Source organism: Diadema antillarum, unplaced genomic scaffold (genome assembly GCF_040938485.1).
Source record: "Diadema antillarum isolate AM-2024a unplaced genomic scaffold, OU_Dant_1.0 seq00002507_RagTag, whole genome shotgun sequence".
Classification (NCBI taxonomy): domain Eukaryota; kingdom Metazoa; phylum Echinodermata; class Echinoidea; order Diadematoida; family Diadematidae; genus Diadema; species Diadema antillarum.
Window position 1 is genome coordinate 43,598 of NW_027273111.1, and position 25,919 is coordinate 69,516.

The 25,919-nt window shown below is 39.7% G+C and overlaps 1 protein-coding gene across 1 annotated transcript in view; it reads right to left on the reverse strand.

The window, feature by feature from the left end:
- The window catches only part of LOC139714896 (contactin-3-like), a gene marked incomplete at its 5' end in the record, with an annotated part of 38,446 nt that overhangs the window by 5,811 nt on the left and 6,716 nt on the right, over positions 1-25,919 (reverse strand). Inside the window, 10 exons of the mRNA XM_071626542.1 lie at positions 7,186-7,461; positions 10,640-10,826; positions 11,988-12,204; positions 14,492-14,562; positions 14,969-15,178; positions 15,863-15,955; positions 18,058-18,348; positions 19,245-19,499; positions 21,140-21,430; positions 25,275-25,586. Of these exons, the coding sequence (XP_071482643.1) occupies positions 7,186-7,461; positions 10,640-10,826; positions 11,988-12,204; positions 14,492-14,562; positions 14,969-15,178; positions 15,863-15,955; positions 18,058-18,348; positions 19,245-19,499; positions 21,140-21,430; positions 25,275-25,586 (2,203 nt within the window). The remainder of the gene's footprint in view (positions 1-7,185; positions 7,462-10,639; positions 10,827-11,987; positions 12,205-14,491; positions 14,563-14,968; positions 15,179-15,862; positions 15,956-18,057; positions 18,349-19,244; positions 19,500-21,139; positions 21,431-25,274; positions 25,587-25,919) is intronic.

Here is a 25,919-nt window from a genome sequence, read left to right on the forward strand (position 1 = left end):
GATCTCGAATCAGAGAAAAGGCACGATTTCAAGTCACTGGAGGCTGCCCTAAAGGCTAGGTTTCAACCCGAAAACCAAACCGAGATGCATCGCGTAGAATTAAGAAACAGGAGGAGGGGGAAGGATGAATCCTTACCTGAGCTAGGGCAAGCGGTGCGGCGCCTTACTAGGAGGGCGTATCCCACAGCAAAGGCGGAGCTGCAAGATGTTCTAGCTAAAGACCATTTCATAGATGCGATTCAGGACCCCGATATCCGCTTTGGAGTGTATAACGCTCATCCTACTTCACTTACGGAGGCTATTGGGGCTGCTGTAGAAGTTGAGGCTTTCCAAATAGCAGAGCGTAGGCGAAATTTCCCACAAAGGAAACAGGTCCGTAACGTTAACGTTGGGAATAAGATGGGCAATGTAAAAGATGATGGAGCAGTCATTTCTTCAGATGCAGTGGAGAAAATTGTAGCTGCAGTTATGGCAGAGCTGTCAAAGGCAGGAGTGGCGAAAAAGACTGGCTTCCACAGAGATTCTGAGCCCACACAAATGGGCGGGCGTTCATCTGGTCCGCCGAGATGCTGGAAATGTGGAAGACTTGGGCATTTGCAGAAAGACTGTAAGAACCAGAGCCCCGGAGGTAGAATGCATGCACAAAACGGTGGAACTGCAGAGAGTAGGCAGGGAAACTCAGCCCAGCCGAGTCCAGGGGTCGGGGACCGGCAGTAGATAGCTCACGGCCCCATACAGTGTTTACGCGCTTTTGCAGTGGAGAAACAGACGGCATCATTATACCTGTAGAATTCAATGGGCAAGAAATCCACTCTTTGGTAGACACGGGAGCAAATGCAACAATGCTAAGTACAAGGGCGTTTGAGAAATTCGAACCAAATCAAAAGCCTGAATTACAGTGGACTGATGTAGACATGACCATGGCAGATGGGGAAACCAAACCAATACAAGGGAAGGGCAAAATGAGCATCAAAATTGGAAATGTCACCCTGCGTCATGACATTTGGATAGCAGACATAGAGCCACAAGCAATAATCGGGATGGATCTGTTAAAGCTTTGCAAATGTACGATTGAACCAAGTCAGAATATGGTTCGGGTTGGAGATGAAATTATTGATGCAGAGCATCATGACTACCCAACCGTCTACACAGTGCGTTTAACAGAGACAATGTGCATTAAGGCAGGAGAAGAGATCGTTGTCCCAGGGAGACTAGATGGGGTACCAACCACATTACCGAATGGTATGATTATGGAGCCGAATGAGAAATTCGTGGAGAAATACCCACTACTAGTGGCTAGAGTACTAATAGGCACAGGCAGAGACACAGTCCCAATAAGGATAGCAAACGTCGCTGAAGAGACGCAGACGATATACAAGAACACTAGGGTAGCAACATGTCAGGAAGTAGATGAGGTGCTAGTCAATGACGAGACTACAGAGGAGTCTATCAGAACAAGCATGGACAGCACAGGCGAGAATGTCCCTGAATATCTGAAGGAACTGCGGGAAGCAAGTACAGAAACACTCAATGCTAGTCAACGGGATGCAGTGGCCTCATTATTACACAATTACCAAGACATCTTCTCCACTGGCAAGAACGATATAGGCAGAACTGGAATTGTGAAACACACAATAAACACGGAAAAATCCGAACCTATCCGACAACACGCAAGGCGCCTGCCCATTCACAAGAGGGAGGATGCAAAAGAACAAGTCTCCGCAATGCTGAAGGAAGAAATAATAGAGCCTTCCTCTAGCCCATGGTCGTCGCCAGTGGTGCTCGTCAAAAAGAAAGACGGATCAACCAGATTCTGTGTAGACTATCGCAAACACAACGACATAACCAAGAAAGACAGCTACCCGCTTCCACGAATAGATGACTCGCTCGATAGGCTCGGAGGAACAAAATGGTTCTCGACTTTAGATCTGTCTAGTGGCTATTGGCAAATTGAAATGGATGAGCAAGACAAGGAAAAGACCGCATTCGTAACCGAGGGAGGGCTATTCCAATTCAAAGTAATGCCTTTCGGACTCTGCAATGCACCAGCAACGTTCGAACGATTGATGGAGCAAGTGCTGCATGGTCTACAGTGGCAGACATGTTTGGTGTACTTAGACGATATCATAGTGTTCGGACAGACATTTGAACAAGAGCTGGAGCGACTCACAGAGGTATTTCAACGACTGCGTGATGCTCATTTGAAACTATCCCCCTCGAAATGTGTTCTCTTCAGGCACCAAGTCCCATTCCTCGGGCATATCATTTCTGAACATGGCATAGCAACGGACCCAAGCAAGATTACTGCAGTGAATGAGTGGCCGAGACCAAAAACAATGAAGGAGGTCAGAAGTTTCCTCGGTTTTTGTTCTTACTACCGGCGCTTTGTGAAAGACTTTGCACGCATTGCAAGACCCCTGCACAAGTTAACGGAGAAAGGCGCTCCGTTCAGATGGACGCAAGACTGCGAGCAAGCTTTCGAGACACTCAGGCGCGCCCTAACATCGTCACCTATCCTCGCATTCCCATGTGATGATGATCCCTTCATCATTGACACAGACGCAAGCAATGACGGAATCGGCGCAGTACTCTCACAAGTACAAGATGGCCAGGAACGTGTTGTAGCTTACTTCAGCCGTGCCTTGAATAAAGCAGAAAGGCAGTATTGTGTGACTAGGAAGGAGTTGTTGGCACTCGTTCAGGGAGTGAAACACTTTCACCCTTACATCTATGGAGCAGAATTCCTCATACGTACTGATCATGGGGCACTGCGGTGGTTGATGGGGTTTAAAAACCCGGAGGGGCAAGTAGCACGATGGCTTGAACTCCTCGGTACTTATAACTTTCGGATCCAGCATAGAGCAGGAAATTCGCATGGGAACGCTGATGGGCTTTCACGTAGACCATGCGTGGACTGTAAGCATTGTGAGCAGAAAGAGGCAAAGGACTTTGCTTCGGATGATGAGCAGGAAGCTCATGGGACTAATGTCCGGGTTCACAGTGTGGGGATACAGTCGGGTCAGCCTGAGGACGCTCAGGACAGACCGGATAATTGCTCTGGTATAGGGAGCTGGAGAGTTGGGCATGTGGCCGATGCTCAACGAGAAGACAGGTGTCTTCGGAAGGTTATGGCTTGGAAACAGGCAGATTATCGACCACCGTGGGAAGAAGTGTCACTGGAAGGACCAGAACTCAAAGCATATTGGATGCAATGGGACAGGTCGCATCTGAGGAATGGTCTTCTCTACCGTAGATGGGAGAGTGAAGATGGCAGTCAAATAATCTGGCAGCTCGTTGTGCCTGAAAATCTAAAGGCAGAAGCATTAAAACAGCTCCACGATCACAGAATGACAGGTCATACTGGAATCACACGAACAGGGCAGAGAGTGAAAGAGAGATTTTACTGGTACGGTTACCGGAGAGATGTGGAGGAGTGGTGTAACTCATGCCAAATCTGCGGAGGAGCAAAGAAGGTATCTCAACGCAGACAAGCCAAAATGAGACAGTACAATGTCGGAAAGCCGATGGAGAGAATAGCTATCGACATCATGGGACCACTTCCTACGTCAAGGAACGGGAACAAATACATTATGGTCGTAGCTGACTACTTCACAAAGTGGACAGAAGCTTTCCCAATCCCCAATCAAACAGCAGAGACGGTAGCAAAAGTGCTGGTAGAAGAGTTTGTCTGTAGGTTTGGTATACCAGTTGAAATCCACACCGACCAGGGAAGAAATTTCGAGTCAAACCTCTTCAAAGAAGTTTGTCGACTGCTGGATATAGACAAGACACGCACCACACCCTTTCATCCTCAATCAGATGGGATGGTCGAGCGATTTAACAGGACACTCCAGGCTATGCTTTCGAAAGTCGTAGCACCTGACCAAAGAGACTGGGACGAATGGCTCCCATACGTGATGATGGCCTACCGGACATCAATTCATGACACTACTAAATTCTCACCATGTGAAATGATGCTGGGAAGAAGTGTGAAACTCCCAATTGATGTTCTACTACCCAATACAAGCACAGACACTGAAGAAGAAACCAACTACGCATACACGCTGGAAACGAAAATGAGGAAAGTACACGACCTGGCGAGAGAAAACATACGAGGGAGCAGCACTCGCCAGAAAGCAACGTACGACAGAAAGGCGGTATCCAATCCATTGAAAAGGGGTGATGCAGTTTGGCTAATCAATACAGCAACAAAGAAGGGACTTTCCCCAAAATTGAGACAGAATTGGCTTGGTCCGTATAAAGTACTCGACAAGTTGAGTGATGTAACCTATCGAGTAAAGAAGGAACCAGCAGGGAAGCCAAAAATTGTACATCGAGACAGGCTGCGACTTTTCAGAGAAAGAATACCGGCAAAAGTGGCAAGAAAACAAACACCCGAGACACAGATTCCTACCAACAAAGACGAATATCGACTATTTCTCCGCCCGAGAAGGAAACCAAAGCGGTACGGGTCTGATGGACTAGACTAATGTGCGAGTGGCAGTGATCGTCCTCCGTCGTTAATACGTTATGGTATTATGTCCAAATTCGGATGAGGAGTGGTAGCACCTTTCACTGTGTGTGGTTTAACATACAGACACTGGTCCACACTCATCCAACCCAAATTGTAACTTGATTTATTTTGGCAAATTTTGGTTTGAATAAGAATGAATAGAAAAAGAGAGAAAAAAAATAATAACATTTTGGATTGTTTTATAAAACGAAGCTAGCCCACGTCCTGGCTAGCTGCTGAGAACCAACGACACAAACCTGGGAAATGCAGCAGAGGATGATCAACGACACACACACTGGTTTTGTAGCTGAGGAAGATCAACGACACAAACTCCGGTGACTACCATGCCCCTTGAAGAAGAAGAATCCATGAAGAAATTTAGTATGTTAAATAATGCATGTAATGAGACATAGAAGAAATTGAAGTTCTCGAAGAAGATGAAGAATGGAATAAGAGAAGAAGACGAAGAAAGTATAGACATAAGTCTAACTGTCGAATTGGATTGTTTTGAACTTGTAAGCCCGAATCATGGAGGTCCCAAAACTATGCTGTTTGGAAAAGTTTGATTTTGTTCCCGGTTTATATCAATGAGAAATTGGTAGAAGAAGCAAATTACAGGAAAACCCAACTATGTCCTAACATTTTGGCCTGGGAATGGGGAGAAATGCCCCACCAAAATGCAAACTCCATGATTCAGGATGTATATATGTACACTTTGTAAATACATTTCCAAGTTTGTAATCTGCAAGCTCTGTTGACACCTAAAAGCTCATAGGGGAAGTACGAGATAATAGTGGAAATATAATTTGATATGTTTGATTTTTAATGCAGTTGATAATGAAGAGAGTAATGACAAAACATTCCACACCAACCTCCAGGAGTAGGTTTCATTTTAAGGAGGGGGTAGTGTGGCGAAAATGCGATAGAGCACCTTTAAAATATGCGGCTCATGCCCTTAATTTCTGAACATGTGTAAAAATCCCATAGAGTTTGCCCCCGTGCATTTCCAATGGAGAAATTGTATAGAAGGTTTTTGAACACCCTATAGCCTTATGAAACACCCTGTACAGAAACCAGGGTTAACGAGGTCCAGAGTAGGGAAAAAGGCCAGAAGCCCTAGGGAAAAGGGCCTTGAAAATATTAAGCCATAGAAGTAGAGTTGTATAGTACCCCAATACATTTTGATACATGATGGGTTAATAAGACAGGATTGGTCACGTGACCCTGGCTCGAGAGGGTATAAATACCGCGAGCTCATTGTTCAACTTTCCAGTTGGGTTGGGGGGTTAGTGCGGGTCCACAGCACTCTCTCTCTCTCTTTTTAGGAATAACCATAAAATTAATGGGGAACCACTAGGCCAGTGTAACAGAGCTTAGCAGAGAGAAAACCATCGGTTGTAACAGCAGGAACTACAATATAGCAATGCTGCACTGAACCGTATTTCGGACTGTCGTTTCCACACCAGCCTCCTTCTTGCAACTGGTAGTCTGTAATACTAGACCCTGTAAATGGGTTGCAGTATGGTTGATTGGGAGAATGATATGCCTGGGTTTCTAATGCGCCTAGTGAGTCCGAATGCACGTATATAGACGTGGTGTATGAGATACATGTAGGCTGCATATGAGAGCTATATGAATAAGGTGCTGATGTGCTGCTACACATAGTACACATTATACCTGTAGACACAAGAATTAAGGCTCTTGGACCGCTCCCCGGCTACGCTACAATATTATTCTATTTACGACTTACGCTAACTTTCAAAGCAGCAGCATTATCTTCTTCATAGGAAGTTATTAGACATGAAAATGTAGAGTGTGTAAAGGGTTTTGAAGATATGCCCTTAAGACACACCTAAATCATACTATTCTGCTAAAATGTGCTCGAACGAAACTGCTAAAAACACAGTTTTCACTTCATTGTGTGAACCCACACTTTAGAATTAAGTAGACAAAGGATTGCTCTTTCAGAAATAAATAAAAAGTAAACATTGACTAGGTGGACCCATATCACCTGTTTTGGTCATCACATAAAATTAGGGTGTGTGACTTTTTGTTGGTTTTGCGATGCATGGTCATATAGTGTGAACCCTGATTATTGCTCGAGAGTGAGAGTAGTCTTTGGCTGTATGCTACAGAAGGATGACACGATCCTACTTCATCAGTGGGCTCTACAAAGCCATCCCTTCACGTCAGATGGTTAACTCTTAATTGCAAATTATTTAATGAAGATTTATGACAATAGTTGATATTTGATGTAGCACTCTGTCTACTGAGTTGTGGTGCATTGAGGCACTTATAAACATATTAAAGCATTGCTCTTTAATATGTCTTCAGAACTTTATTTCTTGATACCCAATAATCATTTCAATGTGGGGATTATGCTCACAAGAAGAAATCTACATCTCAAGAACATTTTTATATATTTTTTTTTCAGATAGCTGAAGTACAGCTTTAAGTCTCTTACACAATGAAGCCAGCATTTCAGCAAATTTTCTGACACATGGTAACATTATTTTCTCCTGACCATGGGTTTTCATGAAGAAGAGAAATGTGCTGCAAGTCTATGCATAATAGATAGGCATGATGCACAATAGACAACATAAGACTACATAAAAGCTACCTTGAGCTCTTGAATCAGCTGAGCCGAATGTGGATAGCCATCACATACTCACTTTTTGTAGATAACATCAGACAGCCCCCGCCACTTTCTCCTCTTCTTCTTCTTGTCCCCATCTGATGCCTCTGATCTTGGGGACACTTCTGTTGAACCTGCTCTTTCTTCTCCCACTCCATCCCGCCCACCAAGATCATATGCTGAATCTGATGACAGCCCAGTTTCGTCTGGAGCAAAGTTCTCATTCACAATGGACAGGTCATACACACCCTTTTGAGAGCCCCCGCTGTCATCCACGGTGGAGTCCACAGAAATGGAATCACCATATGAAAATCTGACATTAGTATGGTAATGGGTTCCATGCACATTTGCAAAAAGGGGGAAAATATCATGTGATGCAGGTGGATGCCATATCATAACATTAGCATGTTTTACATGCACAATATTTTTTATTTTTTCAGAACAAAGTATGAGCAAAAAGCATTCAAGATTATTTTTATAGCAGATCAAAATGGTGGCAGATAAAGGGAATGTTAGCAAATTTGTAAATGATTCAACATGTAAGAGATATTTGTGCCTCAAAAAAATTGATTGAAAAATGGTTAATGTAGAAAAAAAAAAAACAAAGCCAAGCATTTGCCACAGGCAACATGATGATACCAAAGGAGTAAACACATTTTGACAAGTGTAGGTGAAATATGTTACATATGAGAAAGAAGGGTTAGCACGTGTGTGTGAGAGATGAATAACATGGAAAAAAAATGGTATCAAAGTACAGAATGCAATGGAACAGGCACAGATGAGTTCATATTCAAATTTACATATATTATGATACAATATTTTAGAGTTCAACAGGAAAATGGTTTGATGTTTGTGATGAAGTTAGGAGAGCTCATAAATGGAATCGTAAACAAGATGGGGAGCAAAGCAACATTTTGTAATTGATTAGCCAAGCATGGAAAGAGGGATTCAAAACAAAAGAAATGGAAAGTAAAAGACAAAGCTCAGTACCCACATCACCACATGAAAAGTATCAACCAGAAATCAGAGAGAGATGACAAGACCTGAAAGGAAGGAAATTAGCTGTCTTATAATACTGAGAAAATTAATCAAAATTATGTATACCAGCACATCATTAACCTTTCATGTGCCAAAAGGTACACGTATATCTATATGGAGAGCTACAATAAGTACTGACTGATATATTGATTAATTCTATTTCTGCATCTCTTTTTCAAACAAATTCAACACAGCGTAAATTGAACAAAGTTAACAAATACTGCTTGGATCTAACAACTGAAGCGGGTACTGTATAAGCTGTTATTTTTGCGTGGGCTTAATTTTCGTGAATTTTGTAAATCACTGTTGGACCACAAATTTCTCACCACACGCAGAAATGTTGCCACGCACTAGGGTAATAAAGCACTTATTATAGCCTTGGTGTCAATTCATGAAAACAGCATCTCGCGAAAATGTCTGTGACCTCCTCATTTATGAAAATATCTGTACATGAAAATAACAGCTTATAGAGCAAGTGATCTTCTAAAATGTACATTATTCCATATTAATACAACAGGAGGAGGAGCAGATGTCATTTTATGCATATTCAAACGTAAGAATTACATGTACCTGCCATTGAAAAGACAAATTAAGCAACTTTAGATATAACAAATTATGTGGGCGGCTATCATCAAAAGCAAGCACTTGATGAGGATAATGGAGTCAAGAATAGCTGTCATATAGTACAACAAATTAAAGAGATATTCGAGTCACCACTCCCTGAATGGAGAAAAAAAATAAGGAGAAAAAAAAAAGTGCTGTGGTGCATAGTGCAAAAATGTAAAGACTTTGTGTGTAGGTGAGTCATGTGTATGTGATAATGAATATGTCTTTGGTATTTATGTCCTTGTGTATGTTAAGTTTGGGGCCCTTTTTTGAGTGATGGGAGTGAATATCATTTCATGACAAATTTGACTCAATAGTAAAGCCTAAGAATTCAGTACTTCTCTTGTCCGCAGTTGGCTATGTATAAACACAAATACAGTAATTGATATAAGAAGAATTATAACCTAAATATTTCTGAATTTTATGTAGTGAAAACAGTTCTACCATTTTGAAGGGAATAAAAAATGTTTGTATGATCTGTAAAGATAAGTAGAGAAGATGAATTCATAATAACATGAATATAGATCGGAAAAAAGCATGGATCCCAATACAGATCTTAGCAGTTGACTGAAGGTAAAGATTTCTTCAGGCATACAAGCAAAACTGGGAAGTTGGGCTTTTCCTTAAAGGGATCGTACAGTTTTGGTTGAGACCTAATTTCAAGTTTCTAACAATTTTTGGTGAGATAATGAGAAACCTCTTATGAAATATGAAAGAGCATGTAATTCTATGAGGAATTCAATGTTTATTTGATGAAAATTGGTTTTGAAATGGCTGAGATATCCAAAAAAGAGTGATTCTAATAAGTGTGGGACCCACACTTTATTACGATCACTTTGTTTTACCTTGTTTTTGGATATTTCAGTCATTCCAAACCCGATTTTCATCAAATAAACTTACATGAATTCCTCTTAAAATGGTATATGCTCTGTACTATATCATAAGTGTTTTCTTGGTATCTCGCAAAAATTTAAAAGCCCAATTTTCATCTCCACCAATACTGACCATCCCTTTAACATGTAATCAGTAAATGGGTACAGTGCAATCTGCAAAGATTAATAGGTCTATGCATTGTCTGTAAATGATAAAATATGAAGTTGCACTGTATCATTGTACTAGTAAACAAATATATATTGCTCTTGGCTGGAGGACAGTTAACATGAACATGGCATATCAACTTTGTTGGGTCTTACTACAAACAAACCCACAGATTTTGACAAGCTTGTGTTTATATGCATAGTAAATCGTGTATCATATTTACAAGCACTAAACTTTGATGTCACTTTAGATTATCTTATACAGGTTCACTTTGAGTGTATGTTTTATGTTTGTTAAAACTTAAAATGTTGCTTTGTATCTAATAAATTAAACCTAAATCTAACTATTGGGATGACTTGGAAGTAAGACCTTTGTCCTGATAGAGTGACTGTCCAGGTTAAAGCGAATTAGAAATTAGGTATATCAAACAAAGTTCAATACATAGTCCTTCACATCACATAATACCTTGCACACACTTGGACTAATAAGCTCAGACTGTTCATGTACTCCTATGCATTATCTTTTTTACATCACTTTTAACAGCAATTCACAAAAATACATGACTTCTAACAGGGATGGAACGACTCAAATGTGACTGACAGCCTAGTTCAGCAAAGTGGATTTGATGTATATTGTGTGCAGAGTGGATTATGTGATGTATTGCCCATCAATTTAATAATCGTAAGCTATTGCTGAAAGATGAGAGAGTCGATGTCGTGCAATAGTTTTGCATTGAAGAGCATTCTACACTGCCCTCACACATCTCTCTCTTTCAAACAGATGGGACTTCCCGTCCTACAGACACTCACCGTCTATTGATCCACAGAGAGTCTACATTGAAGTGACTCTGGCCTGACCATTCCTCATTCTTTCGTTTCCAATGGCAACCAACAGCAACAAGGGCGATAATAAGGATGATTGCTAGAATGGCAATGACGATGGCAGCCACTATCCCACCATTGACTCTCCTTGCTTGATTTCCCCCTGCTGCAGGCTCTTCATAGTAATTTCAAGGAAAAAAAAAGGTTTAGTGTATCATACTGACAAACAATGGAGACTTCCTTTACATACATCATTAGTTCATATTGTTGTCTTTCTCCTAAAGGCCATAATTGTCATTAAAAAATTAGGCATGTTGAACAGGCTTGAATTCAAAGTGATTTGAAAGGAATTAGAGAAAACATCATTCTTTGCTCAACTCTTGGTCATGGTATATGCCACCCTGCATCAAGTTGCATGGGTTGGTTTTCTATTGGGTCTGAAATCATGATTTTTTGGTCAGCTAGGATGATTTTGAGCTCAAGTGTGTTCTGATGGTGACACAATATTTGCTCCTGTGACAACTGGTCTGGTCTTATTTCCTCAAAGGACTTAGGATTAGGGTTGTGATATGGTTTTAGGTTTAGTTTGACTTGAGGATTATGATTAGGGTAGGTGTTATGTTTGTGAGAAGAATTTACTTTTGGCTTTAACTGCTTGCAGATATTTCATGGAAGCAGTTGTCGCAGGAGCAAGTGTCATGGAACCTATTTGACAGAACTTCCCCTTTTCAATATCTACATGTATTACAATTTTGGAAGGGTTAAGTCAATCATAACATTACTAGTTATTAAGTTTTAGTGTAACTAGTGTTTCTCAGTCTGCAGAGCATTTTTTTTTTTTTTTTTTTTTTTGGGGGGGGGGGGGGGGGGTCTCAAGTTGGCTTTTTCTGCGTTCCACCCATGAGGGATGTGGAAATATATGTATAGAACTGTAACATTACAAAAGTATAAAAAGCTGTTCACAAGTAGCTATAATACTTTCACATACAAATGAATAGAACGTTGCCGGAGGGTGTACCAAGTTTTATGTTAATTTGATATTTCCTTTGCAGCACCTGTCATGGAGTATTAAATCCCCTTTTTGTCCCACTCATAATAGAGGGTGATTTACTGTACTCAAACAGACCTTTAACTCTAAAGCCTCCTTTTCTCATAAGCTGCATTGCTGCATGCTCATGCTCCCATGATTTACTTTATGTAGCTGAGAATCTATTATAATTCAGGTCTACTTTCAAAATTCCATCTGGGGACTTCATTGGAGCAAAGGTAGAAAGCAAATTTCAAACTGCAATGATGTGTTTCCCTTTCGACCTGAAAAAGCTGACAAGAGCCTCACCTGCCTGAGTGGAAACAATGACCTCTGGAGTGAAGGGACTAAGACCACCTGCATTCTGGTAGGCCATGTGGACTACATACGGCACTGCTGCCTCCAGACCCACAATGAGATAGGATGCTGCTGCCTGGGCTGTCAGGACTACGTCTGGTGTCATGTCAGAGGAATTCAGCTCACGAAAGAAGATCAAGTAGGCTTCAAAGGTAGGGTCTTCTGTTGGCTGCAAAATGAAGCATCCCAAAACAAAAATAAAACCAGGGAACTGAGAGGTCTTGGGCTCATCAGAGCTGTGATCAATTTGCAAGACATATGCCTCTGCTACAGTTTAACTAAAACAAATGAAAAGGAGCTAAAGGAAGATCCGACTCAAAATGCGTAATGAGCCCTAACTCATTCTCTGCCACATATTAACTGGGTAGCACTGTGGGGATATCTGTAAACTGATTGCAAGCAGCTGGTCACGGTGTGTATGAGATACACACATGGCATACCTGTAGCGCAGCCATCATTATGCGGATATGATATACACATATACAGTCAGTGCTATGAAGTCATTCTGCAATACATTTAAATGTATAAAGTGCCAAAATTAATGGCAAATATTCAAATTTTACCTAACTTTGTATATTGTAGACTAAGATACAAGTATTCCAGTTTGTGATATTTTCAGGGTTAGTCTGTGCATGACTGCAAAATCATTATAATACAAGGCAGTACCATACTACACTAGCTCCTGGTGCTAGCTTGCAATTGCCGATGTACAGTATATGCAGCGGCCTCAGATCAGAAAAATAGTAAGATATCAAGTACGGTACTCTCTGCTTAATCAGGTAGTGTCTGGCAGAGCAAATTTTCCCTGATTAAGTGGAGTAACTTGATTAACCAGAAAGCATATTGATTAATTCACAATGCACATACTAATCACACACTGCATCAGACACACAGAATGGTATGTAACTTTTAAACAGCACAGCTCATCTATGTCACACAACAGCCTTTTAATAATAGTGTCTACTGCATATTTTACAAACAATATGCATGCTGCTCCATGTCTTCATCAACATACATGTACGCTTCTAAACATGTGTCATTTGAAGCTACATTCCTATTATACATTTGCAGCCAAATGCTGCAATGAAATCTGCTGTGTCCCCATGTGTTTCCAATTAAAGTTCTGAGGAAAGGTTAAAGTCACAATGGAATTAGTTTATTCGTTTTTCTCGAGAGCTAGCTAAACATGAAGGTATATGTATAGTGACAAGTGCGTTACAGTGTGTGTGTTGGTAATGTGTGTGGTGCTCGTGCAAGGGTTCGTACTCTGCATGCATAAATGCGTCTACTTGTACTAGTGAGATCGGTCGTACATTGCACATCTAACATGTTAAAACATCAATGCAAGCTCTCTATCAACTTTCAGCACCTTAGAGTTTTTTCATAATTTATGTGTACACAAATTTTACAGGCTTTCTGCAGGAAACTATGGAAAAAGATCAGCTTAATATGGAAAATTCCTACCCATTTAAAAGGAATGCCTACCCAATTATCCAGTAAATATATCGGAACTGGTTTTTCAGCTTGAAAGTCAACTGAGCGGGGTACCCGATTAAGCGGTACCCAATTAAGCGGTACCCGATTGAGAGGAGAGTACTGTAGTTTTAAAGGACATCGTGCATCACCACTCTACAAAAATCTGGACGAGAAACGACTTTATTTTTCTACTCAGCCTAATGTCACGCTCACTTCATAAGAGCCTTGTAAGAGCTGATGTAAGTCAGAACATGACATTGCTATGCATTTGATGGCCATATGGGCACTTGGAATGGCCACCATCCAGATGAGTTGACATTAATTGGATGGACAACCAGCAAAGAAGAAATATGCATCCAACATTGATTGATTAATAGGTAGTCACATGCTCAACATTTTGAGATTAAGAAGATCAGAAAGAAGATTGAAGAAATACGCTCTCTCATTCACACTTAACATCAAAACATGATACATTTACATGTACATGTAGGCCAAGTGTTGATTTGACAGATTTGCACAGTACATATTGGTTGCGTCCATGGTCCTAAGGATCATCACTGACCCTCCTCTGCCTTTTGTCTGTCCACCCTCCAGCTCTCATCCCCCTCCCTTTACCTGTTGGGCTCCTTGCCTATGACCTCCTACCCTCTCCTTTTGTTTTCTTTGTTCTGTGTCCCTAGCCTGTCCCTGACTGTTCTTGTTGTGCGAAGTCCTTACATGTGATTGCTTTCCCTGCCTGTTTGTCATTTTGCCTCTGACAAAGATTCTGCTAGGATCGAAAGCTCAGGCCCCTTTTGACTCCATTCTACATATTTGTGGTACAACAAAATGTAATCTCAGAAGTTGGGTATATGAAGATAATTCAAGAAATTAGCATAACTACATATATCTGACTACAGTTACATGCAAATACTCCTTCAGTCAGATCAGATTATCTATTTATACAGAAATGTTGGAGTGAATACTGAAACCACTAATACCTTCCATGTCAGCCAGAGAGATGAAGAACTATTAGCTACTGCATGAAACTCTTGCACTGCTTCCTGGGGAGCTGTAGAGAGGAGTGAAGGACACAGAGCAGGGAAACAGTCATCAAAGAATACTGACCTATATCCCTAATACACAAACAATGTCTGAATTCGAACTTGTGTTATGCTACAATATGTGTTTTACTCCTGATACATAACATAACTATGTAATATATATAAGGGTAATCCTGCAGCAACTGTGAGAGGAAGAAAGTTGATGTTTTCAAATGCATGTACACACAAGGAAATCATCGACATATTTTATTCCGTGGATAATGTGTCAGCTGAGAGATATGACATTGAATTCACTCAACTTTCAAGAACAGAACTAATGGAAGGACCTGCACATCATACACATATACGTGCATATAACTATTTGCGTAAATCTGCACAACAAACCAACTCAGAAGCAGAAAGTGGATGGACTACCTTGAGTTCCAGTCCTGACAAGGATTGTACTGTAGGAGCTGAAGTCTTGCAATTGCCTATTTCCAGCACGAACTTTGACCTCATAGTCAGAGGTATATTGCAGGTCTGTAAGAATGGCGCTGAGCTGTTCTGCACTATGAGATATTACTACAGTCCCAGTTTCAGACGGAGCATCAAGAGGATAGAACAAAACCTCGTAAATGATGTTATCTGTGTGCAGGGAGAGAGAGGAACAAGGGAACAGACACTGACAGTATGAGTACAGTGAAGACAAAGCTAATATACATTCTGAAACATAACATAAGCTCACACATACACAGTAATTTGTATATGTAGAGTTCATGTATGTTAATTCACATTTTACAGCATTAAGATAAAGAATCTTTTTTACCTCATAAAATATACTTTTCATCTCAAACTGCACAGAGCAATGAATGATGATGCATTGATGGATAGTATGAAATAAAAAAAGACAGGCAAGATGTTACTTGTAATATGACACTATGTTCATAATACATTATTTGCATTACATATTGCTGTCACTTGATTAGCATATGGGTGTCCTGAGAAGTAATTTAGAAAAGGTTACAATAGCTGTCGCTTCTTTAAAAAATCCTACAAAACTATTGCATGAAAAAGTAAACATTCAGCTTCATTTATATTCTTGCTCCTTTTATCTCCAAGAATGACACCATAAGGTTACTTTCAAGGATATTACTGACATTAAATTCAAGTCTATAAATTTGTAATGACATCTGTCCAGTTGACCACAAGTTATTCATGGCTACAATTGTTGACTTCACTTGTTTGCAGATTAGCAGTTGTTGCTATAAAATATGGACTTGAATTGCAATGGCCTTTATCATAAAACATGACAAGTAGGGAATATGCTACCTGGGTCTCCATTGAGTGAGGTAGGAACAGTCCAGCTGACAGTCACTAGATTTCCTGATGCCACTGCCTCTACCTTCCTTGGGCTGGATGGTGCTGTCATAGATAATTTACAACATTAGAGGCAAAGTTATTATGGGATTATGTCAATGTCAATCTGTCATATATAGCTGCTAATAATGCTTAGGATTCAATTAAGAAATGAAAATAAAGCATGTTCCCTTCTTCTCAATCAACTCTGTGATGCAAAGCAATAAGAACTCAACAACTGGCTGCATCATTATGCAAACTGAAACATTATTTGCCTCTGGATATCTTAATCATGCTTTATAACACACTGGTTTTACCGTACATTTCTTATTGTAACATCATATGGGCAAATTCGATGTATACCAATGATACCATATTAAAATTGCAAAAGAAAGCTATTCGTATATGTGCAAATGCTGGTTATTATGATCACACAGATCCTCTTTTTTTCTCTCTTAAGACATTAAAGGTAAAAGATATTCATATTTTGCAAAACGCGCTCTTCATGTTCCGTTTCAATACTAATTCATTACCGCGTTCATTTGAAAATATGTTCCATTTCAATGCAGAAGTTCATTCGTATCCAACAAGGCAAGCAACAGACGTGCACTTATGTAACCCCAAAACACTCTTAGCCCATAAATCCCTAAGACACACTGGCCCAGATATTTGGAAAAAATTACCCCCTGAATTACGTAACATCAAGTCCATATATTCATTCAAAAAAGCAGTTAAGAACATGTTGATCACACAGTACCAGCACGATCAGTGATGTTCTTTGCAGAAGCTTATTATTGGCGACCGTTCTGTATATATGGTAATTCGTATCACATGTATCGTAATGTTGTCTTAAATGCATTTGTAATCAAAATTGTTGAAATTGTTGAAACTAGCTATAATGAGTTTCATATTTGTATATCATTATGTTTGATTATGTTGAAAAAAAAAAATGTAAATGTTGCCATACGGAGAATGAATGAATAAATCAAATCAAAGCCATTGATTAGGAACAAATTAATACTTACACAAAGACACAGGAATCTATAGAAAACGCAGGATTTCTGATGAGTGATTTGAAATTGCCAAAGCTTAAGGATCTCATAATGACAATGTCAAAGAAAACTAACATAAAGTGATGAAAATACACAGAAATCATGAATATTAGGAAAAGATATCTTATCAGCATCTCAAAGTAGATATCATGTGATAATGTAACATAAAATTTGGTGAGTGACTATAAACAAAGATGTTACTCCAATATGTCATTAAAGAGGTCTTGCATAACATTATCTGTGTAAGTATCTTTGAAAAGCCAACAAACATGATTGGTGTATTTTTGTTACAAGACACTTGTCAATGACACTAACACTGCTTAAAATACATGTACCTCGTTTTGTTCAGACCTACAATAACTTTAATAGCACAGAAATTGCACATTTTAATCAACTGCATGCCAGGGCTGCACACTAAACCATTTTTTCTACTGGTGCAATGAGTCCCTGTTGGACCAGTAGGTACCCAGTTTTTCCATTTTCACTGGTCTGAACCTAAAACTCATACGTCCGAAAGGGGGGAGGGGGGAAGACTTCTAAGCATATGGTTTCCCTTCTGCTGTTCCATGGGATGGGGGCCCCATGTAATCTACATGTGGTTTATGACCTGGTGAGGAGTGAAGGAATGTGTATCATTCCTTTGCCTGGCAGTTTCCCTCTCATCAAGCATGATGCATTGCACAAAATGTAAGATTTAGACGCCGATGGGTTTTTGTTTTTTACTAATCACGTCAGACCAGCATTCCTGAAAAGTTACTTGCCCGACAGTGATTTTTACCGGTCTGGACTGTTGGACCGGTGCCAAGTTCTGCACATGATGGCTATTTTGAAATGGGAGACTGACATGTAAGATGCTTATCACAGAAGGATCTACTTTTTTACAACTTGCTAGTACAAATTTTAGATTCTATAACCCTTTAAGGAGCTATCAATAGGCATTAGTGCTGCTACTTGTTGAAAAGTCACAAAGTCTCCCTCACATGTTCTTCCCTTACTGTAAATGATAACACAGTAGTGTTAGAAATTTGTCCTCAAAATTAGATCACTGATATATTAATTGTCTATAATGGAGGGTGAGGTTTAGGATTTCAATCTGCATACAGCTTGCATACATACCATCTTCCGAGGTATACACAAGACGGGTAGTGGGGCTAAAGGGACCCATCCCCAATCCATTCACAGCTTGACTCCGTAGCATGTAGCCAGTGTGTGGCTCAAGACCACTCACTTCCACTACGTTTTCACTTGTTTCTCCTCCAAATAAATACTCCTCTGATCCCTGCAGCTGGTATTGGACAACAAAGCCAGTGATTGGCAGGTCACCACTGGCAGGAGGAGTGGTTAGACTGAGTTGCACGCTGCGAGGTCCGATCCCAGTGATGAATGGCACTGACATCTGACTAGGAACTGAAATCATTGAGGCAGCAAAGTAAGCAGGATGAAAATTGCATTTTTTGTTGATATTCAAACAATGATCATGCCACATATGGAAGTCTGCTTTTATTTGGGCATTATTACTTCTTTTACTGTTTCTTTAAAGGTTCTATGCAATCCAATTGCCAGGGAAAGAAGCCACAAGGTTGTCATCTCATCACTAGGGAATCCATTCATGGCATTAAGAACTGAGAAATAACACTAATTTGAATAAAAGTTGCATGAATGCCAAGAAAAAAGAGCTGGACTGATTAGTCAGTCTACATAACTGTCATGGTGTTCAATGAAGGAGCCTGATAAACAACTGTATATACCACATATTTTGTGGGAATAATACTGGGCAATTAATGGTAAATTACAACATGTCACAAAAATCCACAAATGATTGAGGTAGTGAAAGCATGAGAAATATCTATTTTCCATCTTCAGAAGAAAACCCAGTGATTTTCTACCTTGGATTATCATCAACAGCACATTTGTGTTGTCTTTAATTAATGCAAATTTCAGATGAGAAAATCAGTGGATGTAAATGTCAGGGCTTTATTCAACTCACAATATGAGAATAAATCATGAATGCATAGCAGAGAACCTGTAACTTAAGAAGGTAAAGTGAAACTGTACTGAAAAGAGCCAAAGAATGAAGCATGATGGCTGGTGCTCACAGCACAACAGACACAAAGCTTTGGCTCTGGTGAGCTTGAAAATCTAATCAGTCAATTAAGGTTGGATGACACCTTAGTCACATATTTCTTGAGGCTCTACTTTGTCTTCTGTAAATAATGAAAGATCATAATTTCACCTTTACTGCTGTGACAAAAATGTCTATTACTCTCATGCCTGTTGAACACTTCTACTGATGTAAGACTTACCTCGCAGTGTCCCTGAAATAGATCCATGGCTATTCACAGCTGTGCAGGTATACACGCTGGAACTGGCAGCAGCCAAATTGGTGATGGTAAGAGCGCCCTCTGGGGTTAAAGTATGGTCCGGCACCGAGGAATCTGGCAAGACTGTATCATCCCTCCTCCAGATAATAGTTGGTGCTGGCATACCCTTTGTATCACACTGCAGGGAGACACTTGTGTCTGATGGTATGGCCTGTACTGAGGTTATGGCGGGGACACCTGCAAGAGTACATTCATTATAAGTTCTTCATCACTGTGTTCAGAATTATTTATCCAGAAACAGGGGTATCTCTCCCATACTTTGTGCCACCATATTGCGTGACAGAACCTACACTGTACATGATGTAAACTTTATGTGCAATTTCATCAAATATGAAAACAAGCAGGTATGAATGACTTTACGATCTCTGTACAAAGAACTTCATTGTGTGAATCATTTCATTTTGCAGGGCATTCTGATGCATATCTAAGTCTAACTATAACAGTGGGGCATTTCATGAAGCGTTTTGGTCGGATATTTCTCTGAATAGCTGTTATAAGCTTTTAAAGTCCTCGCATCTGATTGGCTGAGAGCAAATTTGTCTGTCAAATATGTCAGACAAAAGGCTTCATGAAATGCCTAATGCTTCATGAAATGCCTCCTAGGTTTCTACTAACAGTGAACACTTGCGTGACACAAATAATCTGTGTGCAACTGATTGACAAATTGCCCTACATCGACGTAAATGAGCACTGAATTGATCAGTGTTTAGTAGTAGCCATGATAAAAAATTATGGGCGTACATACCCGAGCAGGATTCGAACCTACGACCTCCTGATCACCGGACAGGCGTCATCTCCACTAGACCACCGAGCTTTCGCCCGAAAGCAAGTGTTGGTTCTAATCCTTATAGCATGCAGCGGGTACTGCTTTGTTATTCAAATTCATGAATTTCTTCCGTCGAGATGTTTTCATTGCAACTGATTGACAAATTGGCCTACATCGACGTAAATAAGCACTGAATTGATCAGTGTTTAGTAGTAGCCATGATAAACGTCGATGTAGGGCAATTTGTCAATCAGTTGCAATGAAAACATCTCGACGGAAGAAATTCATGAATTTGAATAATCTGTGTGTTAAAAGGAAAATGAAAACTTAATATCGTCGTGCCTTATGCCAAAAGGGCCTTAACACCATAGACTTTGTACACTATTAGTGCCCTTTTGGCATGAGGCCGACGATATCATCAGCTGAGAATCAAGAAGGGTGTTATTGCGCTCTAAGATTTGAGTGTAAATAATAATCAAACAATTGATTCGCATGAAATAAAAGCTCATTTAATCAAAAGTAAGTAGAAGATTCAGAATTGATACCATAATGTAGAGATGAAGCTCTACAATGTGACAACAATAATTCAGTACCCCTCCACCCCCCCCCCCCCCCAAAAAAAAAATGTCCTTCTGGTTCTCAGTCAATGATATGCACATGTGGATTGAGTGAAGGCAGCAATACTAGTAGTAGAACACAATTTTTTTTTTCTGTTAAATTACAAGTATACATTGCTTTGAGGTGTTCCTGACGTGAATGTTACGGGAAATATCATTCCCCTGCCTTCTGAAAAAGGTAATGTCAAGTGCTCTTTCATTATGATAGAAATGTGAAAATAGTTGAATTTCCCCTATGTTTTCTTTGCATCGTTTTTCCTCTGTCACATCACAAAGCGCTGTAGGTTCCTCATCCAGCCATGGCTACACCACAACTTCATAACATTTGAATGGATTGTCTGGTTTTCCTCAAACTTTGCTCATGTGTTGTACTAATATTGCTCCATTCCCTCCATTCACATATGATATATGTTGGTTTTATTCCCTTCATTTACCTTCCACAATGAGCTGCACTGTGGCATTGGATGTGCCAAGGAAGTTAGAGGCAGTACAGACAAAATGGCCATCATGACTGGAAACGATAGGATTGTAGACAGCCAGGAGGGCCCTGTCTCCTGCCACAGTCTCACTATACAGCCGTGGGTCACGTGGCAATGATTGTCCACTTGGCAAGAACCAACTGACTGTTGGCTTTGGCTGACCACTGAAACTGCAACTAAGGAGGACATGGCTTGATCCTTCCACTGTCTGCACAGGGGTGGTGTAAGCAGTGGCCTGTGGAGGGACTAAAATAACAAGTAAAATGTAAATGACTCATTGTGACATGGCATAAATTAGGCGAGTAAGCTTCAATACAAATGCTGGGACAATGCAATTAACCTGCTGTATTCATTCACTATGAGAACATTCTGATAATATTCACCTGCCATGTATGACATCGGAGAGAATTGCAAAATCATGTGATCAATAACTACTGGTGATATATGTGAACATTTGGAAAAATTCAAAGGCTGCATTCAACTCAAATGAACAACTTTATCGCTAACATTGAACAACACTCACCATAGCCATTATTGTATATTTATATGTAATTGATCCAAATATCTAAAACTATATGTAGAAGCAAAGCTATGACCGTCACATCCACATTTGAACCACTGTAAGCCTTCCAATTTTGTGAGATGAACTAACATTAGAACCATTTTATAATTTGCACATAACCATTTTCAAAGACGAGAATCAATTTCAAATTTTTCTTGTATTGTTCATTCAACTTTCCATTCCAGCAAATTGCATAGCTGGGCAGTTCCTAATGCATTTCTATCATTCATGATTACCTTAATGTATGTTAAATATTTGACTCCAGGCCACGTGTGTGGCTAGGATTAAAAGCTGCAAGCAGGAGTCAGCAGTCTTGTTAGTTCAAGGTATGTGAAAGAAATTAATTATCCATGCTCTCAAGCATTAAAACAATGCTACAACATACGTATGGCTTTATTTGATACTTCAGAGGTGTGCCTCAGGCAATCCACACAAGAGTCATAAAATGCCTTCAGGGAAAAACTGAAAAAAACTCAAATGGACCATTAAGTTTCTGTTTGCTTTAATAATCAGACTGCTACTCTCCCTGATGAAACTTGCGTTGATGAGGTGGGGCTCATATTTTTGTTTTTTTTATAAATACAAACTATGTCCTGGGTGTCCATGAAGTGAAAGTGGGAGTAAAGTTCCACATGATCTACGTATCTCTGATCCTTTCAATGCACATTTGATGCAGGAACAAGCTGACAGCCATGTAAGCTAACACTGTACAAGTTATGTGTATGCTCAATGTTGTACTTGTTAATCCTTTAGTCTTTTAGCCCCTGGTAGTGGAGTGTGGATATGTGTGTCTGTGTTGAATTTGACTGTGCATAAAAATGTGCTTCTTTCCTGGTTCATATCCCTGTATCACTCTACTCTTGAAGTGGATTTTTCTTTCTTTTTGAGTCTTTACATCATACTTCACTATGAAGTATTTGTCATTTCGCTATCAACAGTGGTTGTGCTAGGACCAAACCGCCACACAGCAATCAGCAAAATAGAAAATGAACTACAAATGCAATATTGATGTTATCATGGATATTAAGTAGACTATGAATTTGTCTACAACTCATCCAAAGAAGTGTGAAATTTGCTGCTCAAGTTGGTAATAAATAGAGGTTGATATAAAGGGCTATTCCAAGGGTTGACAACTGTAACCAAATTTAAATGTCACCTTGAACATCGCTCCCTTTCATGACAATGCAGCATTACCCGCAAAGCAGTCACAGGAACGGAGTGGTGGCAAAGATGGTTTTCAGCTAGATGCAGGTTGTATAAGAGTTATTTTCATGTAACTAATCATGTCGATCATGCAAACTAAAAGTGCAGCGATATCTGATGACCCTGCCAGTCATTCATCTCACTGGTATTTACTTCCCATTATGAAATACTGAGTATCAAGTTTACTTACTACCTAGTCAACAAACTGAAGTGATCTATTTTACAACATTAGACTAGTCTCTTGAATTTCCTATACATTACTACACAGATTTTGTAAAATAAGGTGGGACAAACCTGAACAAAAAAGTCAGAAGATGGCACTTTCAATTGCCAGAATTAGGGACTGTCCCTTCTAAATAGGGACAGTTGGTAAGTATGGATTTAAGTAATGTGTGACGTAAGATTCACAAGGCATATTATCACTGTCAGTTTCCTGACACTGGTCACTCAGCGAGACTGGTCAGTGCTTGAGGTGAAACTGGAAATGAAGTACATCAATATTTTTGTTTCTATGGCACATCTACTGAAGTCTTGACTAAGCCATTAAAGACACTTCCTACAGTGAAGACAGAGGGCACGCTTCAGTGAATTTAGAACTACTTGCAATTGATGACTTCAAGATATTGTATTCAAAGCACACAGACATGTGTAAATTGTCAATATGAATATAACTTTTTACTTCTGATTTTGTAGTTGTATGAAATCAAGCAAAATGACATGTGGACAAGGTTTAGTTTAAACTGTACGATTTGTTTTATATTTTTGACTTATGCTAGACTTTTCTGGCTCAAGCTTGAGTTTAACCCTATTCTGACTGGGGGGGGGGGGGGGGTCAAATTGACCCCCCTTGATATTTAACGCTACGATTCCGCAACGCGCAAAGATTTTGCTGCGTCATTTCATGACTTTTTTCATTGAAGTCTCCCGCATATTTTGAGACCAAATTTGCGATGTCTGGGTACACCGTTCTGAAGTTACATAATGTTTTGCCTGTGCATGTCGACCCGAAAACAGCTCAAATTCATGATATCGTGTGCAAATCCAATGCAAATTGTGTTTTTTTGTTAAATTGATATAAATTAGATTATTTCAACTTTCAACCATTGAAATTAATCAATTATACTGTAGATAAGCTTGAAAAAGTGCCTGCAACAAATTTTGGCAAAAAAAAAGAAGAAAACAAAAGGTCAAAAAACAATAAAATACATAAGAAATTAACAAAACAATCAAAAACAAAAGCAACTAAATTTGATTGTGCTATTTTTTTACAAGAAAATTGTTGGATGTGTCTTGAGGAACTCTGACACAATAATTTGGCAATCCTTCCGTCTTTTTAATGGAGTTATAGGTGAAAATATGAATTCATGCATAAATTTGCATAATTAATTTACTAAAAATATAAAGCCAATATTTTTCTATTGTATGACCATGTAATCTTGTAGTTGACATCCAGCTCTATCTTCAGGCAAAATTTTGTGGCGATCCCGCGATCGGCGGCCAAGATCTGAAGGAGGGGTCAAATTGACCCCCCAGTAAAAACTCGGTCTCAAATAGCCCAGTTAAAATGGGGTTAAACCTTTAAATAAAATAACCCTGTTGGGAATTCTAACATTACTGGTAAAACATACAAGTCATAAATAAGGAATATAACATGCACTCCAGTTGAGAGGACATGGCCAATCAGTGTATGTAGGGCCAGACTACCCCCGTCTGTATTACTACACACTGAGGAATCTATTATGACACACCAGACTGCCTGAACAACCATCGAAGAGAAACAATGTACACTGTTTATTGCCTAATTTTTTTCTTTTGATTTACTTGCTAATCATGGAAAGAAAATATATGCTGCATTTAGAATTAAAAAACGATAGATTTCTAAAAAATTATGTGCCAGCTAACATTACATTTGTACAAATTGGCTATGTTAAAAATCTTTGCCCTAAAATTCAAAGAAGCCATGGCTATGTGAAGGGAACACAATAATGGCAGGCAAACTTTCTCTGCAAGTTGCAGTGTGTGGCTGGTTATACATCAACTGTTTATTTTGTGCTTCTTTCACAAGACTATCTACTGTTAAGCAAGAAATATTTATAGCATAAAATTTTCATGAAATGGAGCTGATGACCTTTTTCATGGCATGAAATTTTCACGAATTGCCATTAGTATTCAATGTGTATAGCGCAAATATGAACTTTTGCATGCATTTTTATTTCATTAATCTTGGCTATAGCAAAATTTGTGAAATTTAGATGAACACAATTGTTAATATTTTTTAGATATTTTTTTAAAACAGGATGTGTTGGGTGGATCTTGCTATCTTACCATTGACAGAGAGGAAGGCAGAGCCACTGATGCTGCCAGCTGTGTTTTCTGCTACACACAGGTACCAGCCCTCATCTCTCTTCACCACCTGGCTGAACTGCAGGTCACCTGACACTGCTACATAGCTCAGCTGGCCCCTTGTAGCAGGTGGATTGGTTCCTAGGCCAATCTGGTCTCCTTGGCTACCAGCTGCATCACTCAGATACCATGATATGGTGGGCGTCTCTCTGGCTGCTGCCCTACATGAGATGCTGACTGGATGAGTTTCGTTTCCCGTCGTGTTGGATGGTGAAATGCTAAACTCGGGGAAATCTGATACAAGAAAACATGCGTAGATAAATGAGCCATAAGAACACACTCTTTGTTGATGTTCTTGGAATAGTTTTGATGATCAAAGTGCATGTAAACCTCTCGTCCTTCAAATAATAAGTAGTGTACTGTTATGTTCATGTTGGTAGAGGGTGCCTGTAGCTGTAGAACAGTAATGATGATGATGAAGGTAGTAATGATGACACTGATCAATACTGCTGACAGTAACAACTACTATGACTAGCCGCAGTATCACGTAGGCTACAATCTGGTTTATCAATTTCACCCTAACACTCCCGCGGTATTTTTAGTCTTGTTTTTACAGGGGGCACATAG